The 2,876-nt window shown below is 44.9% G+C and overlaps 1 protein-coding gene across 1 annotated transcript in view; it reads right to left on the reverse strand.

Moving 5' to 3' along the window:
• Positions 1 to 2,876, reverse strand: part of Rtn4ip1 (reticulon 4 interacting protein 1) — a 48,347-nt gene that overhangs the window by 9,607 nt on the left and 35,864 nt on the right. The window contains exon 8 of the mRNA XM_055616007.1: positions 2,382 to 2,474. Coding sequence (XP_055471982.1) covers positions 2,382 to 2,474 — 93 coding nt within the window. The remainder of the gene's footprint in view (positions 1 to 2,381; positions 2,475 to 2,876) is intronic.

Here is a 2,876-nt window from a genome sequence, read left to right on the forward strand (position 1 = left end):
GCAGCAAGCACTTCTCCAGTAAGCCACCTCGTCCACCCCAGACATTGTTTCTAACCAGCAAAGTCCAGGTTACATGTGACCAACATAGGATTTTCTTCACACCCCAGAACAAGTCCATCCTGAAGGGGAACAAGCCAGAGGACAAGCTGACAGGAGAGTGAGGAGAAAGGGGCCTCAGAAGGGACCACAGAGAAACCGCAAACACTAAACAGACTGGATTTTCAAAGGCTACTGGCTTACTATTTATCAAACTACTATGGGCTCAGTAATTGTGTTTCTAAGAACTGAAAGAGACATATTAACAGTGAGTACTTAAAACAAAGCTGGGTTACCCACTGAAGCATTATTTGTAAAAGATCAAACAAATATCAGCGCATCTGTGCGAAGGAATACCAATGAACTATTTACAAAATAAGGGATGAAGGACAATCTTAATATCACAACATGAAATAAATGACAGAAAGATGTTGAAAATCAAAAGGGAAGGTGAGAAATAATTCATTATTCATTTTTTTCTTGTTTGAATAGAATGCCTTTGGAATTCTCCAGAAACTAGTAACACTGGTTTTGTCTAATAAGAAGAACTATGGTGACCTAGGAAGGAAGATGGTTATTTGAAATGCCTCAACTTTCAAATTTTGAACCTTATGAGTATATTTATCTAAAAACCTAGAGCAGTTGGTTTAGCTCTTTTGTATCTTTACATCACCAAACAGCAACTACAGCTCTTCTCTCAGGCTAGCCAGATTCATGAAGCATGCCTCAGAGCTTTGAAGAATCGACATGTCCTTGTCCAGCTGAGCAAGTCTCTTCTACTGGCACAAATTTCAAGGTCTGTTTTTATTCCTTACAATTTTCAAGTATACACAGGCAGTGACCTCTCACAGTCCCTCAATGCAGAGACAATGACCTCGCTGTACCCAGAGTCACCTATCAGCTTATACAGGCCCAGAGCTCTTCAGTGTCAAAAACCACTCCCGAGGCCAGCAGCCTGAGCAGGAAAGGGGCAGTCTCCACAATCCTCCTTCAGGCTCACTTCACAGGTGTCTCCCCCCACACACACACACACTGGTGTCCCTTCTGAGCTGTTCTACTGGTTATTTGCCAAATTTAATTGGTGCATATATACAAACCACCTCTCATCTCTGTTGGGTAAACAGCGATTTCCAAGTCAAGACAAAGTCATACTATTTTGAATACAAGAGAGCATGACAAGCAGGTGGGCAGTGTGCACGGACATCAGGACAAACACCATCATGCGTGCACTCCTGGAGGACAGACCCTCTGTGGCCAGGGGGCTACAATCCCATGAAACACTCACATATGCAGTGATGGTTCCTTTCTTTGTAGCAATAAAGGAAGCATACGTGCAGATATGGGAGAATCCTACAAATATAAAATGTGTGACTGTTTCTACTCCAGATACACCGAGCCTGAGAAGTCCATGGAAAGGTTCACAAGCATGAAACCATAAGGGTTCTACTAGTCCAGGCTATTACAGACCATATATACAGTTCCTTGGATACAACAGAATTGGACAAACAGACCTTAAATGCTTGAAAAATAGCCTAAGAGGACTAAAGAGTAGAGGGAGGGAATGCTATAGTCAGGATGCATTGTATGAGAGAATTAAAGAATAAATAAATAAAAAGCTACCGGAGGTGTTAATCTGGGGAGCCTTTCATCCTCCAGGAGCCCTGAAAAGCCCTTCAGTACCCTAAAAAGACAACTAAAACTCTCAGCAACATCCATTTTCTATGACGTTCCCTGCAGGCCAGGCAGCAGCAGTCAAAGAACAGCAATGGCTGTCTGCTCACGCCCATCCATCCTCAGCCATGCCACACTCTTCCGAGAGGAATCCATAGTTAGTACACACTAGACCTGGAATGAGCGCCTGGGGGACTTCTTCTCACCCAGGTATTAGGGGATTTAGATCTAATGCTGTTCTCCCTGTTGTCAGGAAAGCAGCTCAGCAGCAGGAAAGCCTCACCACCAGACGGCGGCAGCTCCAGAAGAAGGTTGACTAAGATACTGCAAGCCCCTTCTCCCCTTGGTACAGAAGGTGCCATCTCTCAAAGATCACCACCAAAATACTAGTCACCCCGCTCAGATCCCACCTCGTGCCTTCAGGAATATCACACAACACCCCTTCCTACCTGTCCTCTGATCCGTAAAACCATGGGGGTAGATTAAAGAGGGTAAGCTATTATGCATACTATGGCAGTCTCTCCATGAATGCCAGGGCAACAGAAGCAAAACACAGTGCTCTCCCCACACCCTGGCCCTTCCTCCTGGAGTGTTTCCAGGGATGAGGCCTAGTGCATAGCCTATAAGAAGTGCCAACAAGACAAAGTTATCAGGAAAAGGGTTTCTGGACCTACCTTTCCCGCATCCACCAGTTCTGCAATTTCATCTAGGCACGGACCGCTGGCCATGAAGAAGGCCCAGCGATAATGGACTCCTTGCCAGAAATGCTAGGAGGAAGAAAATAATCATCGTGAGTATATAGAAACGAAGACCTGATTAACTGCAGATAACTAAAGACACTTTCTGCATGACCAAGACAAATGAACACATTTCTCATTTCACCTTGACACGAGAAAGTGTGCCCAGGACCTCAGCGTGTTGACTAATGGAGTCCATAGCATTTAAGGAAGGAGCAAATGAACAAGACTTATCCATGACAACTCAGGAGTCTCCATGTATGATCAACAAAGGGAAGTTTTCCTGGAATGAGTCTCAATAGTCCCATGCGCTGAACTGCTTACCTATGAGGTATATGGGCCTAGACCCCTAGGCAGTCCCCACTGAAGTCTGCAGGAAGCTAAGACACACACACACACACACACACACACACACACACACACACACACACA

Source organism: Psammomys obesus, unplaced genomic scaffold (assembly GCF_907164565.1).
Source record: "Psammomys obesus unplaced genomic scaffold, mPsaObe1.curated_primary_1811, whole genome shotgun sequence".
Lineage (NCBI taxonomy): Eukaryota > Metazoa > Chordata > Mammalia > Rodentia > Muridae > Psammomys > Psammomys obesus.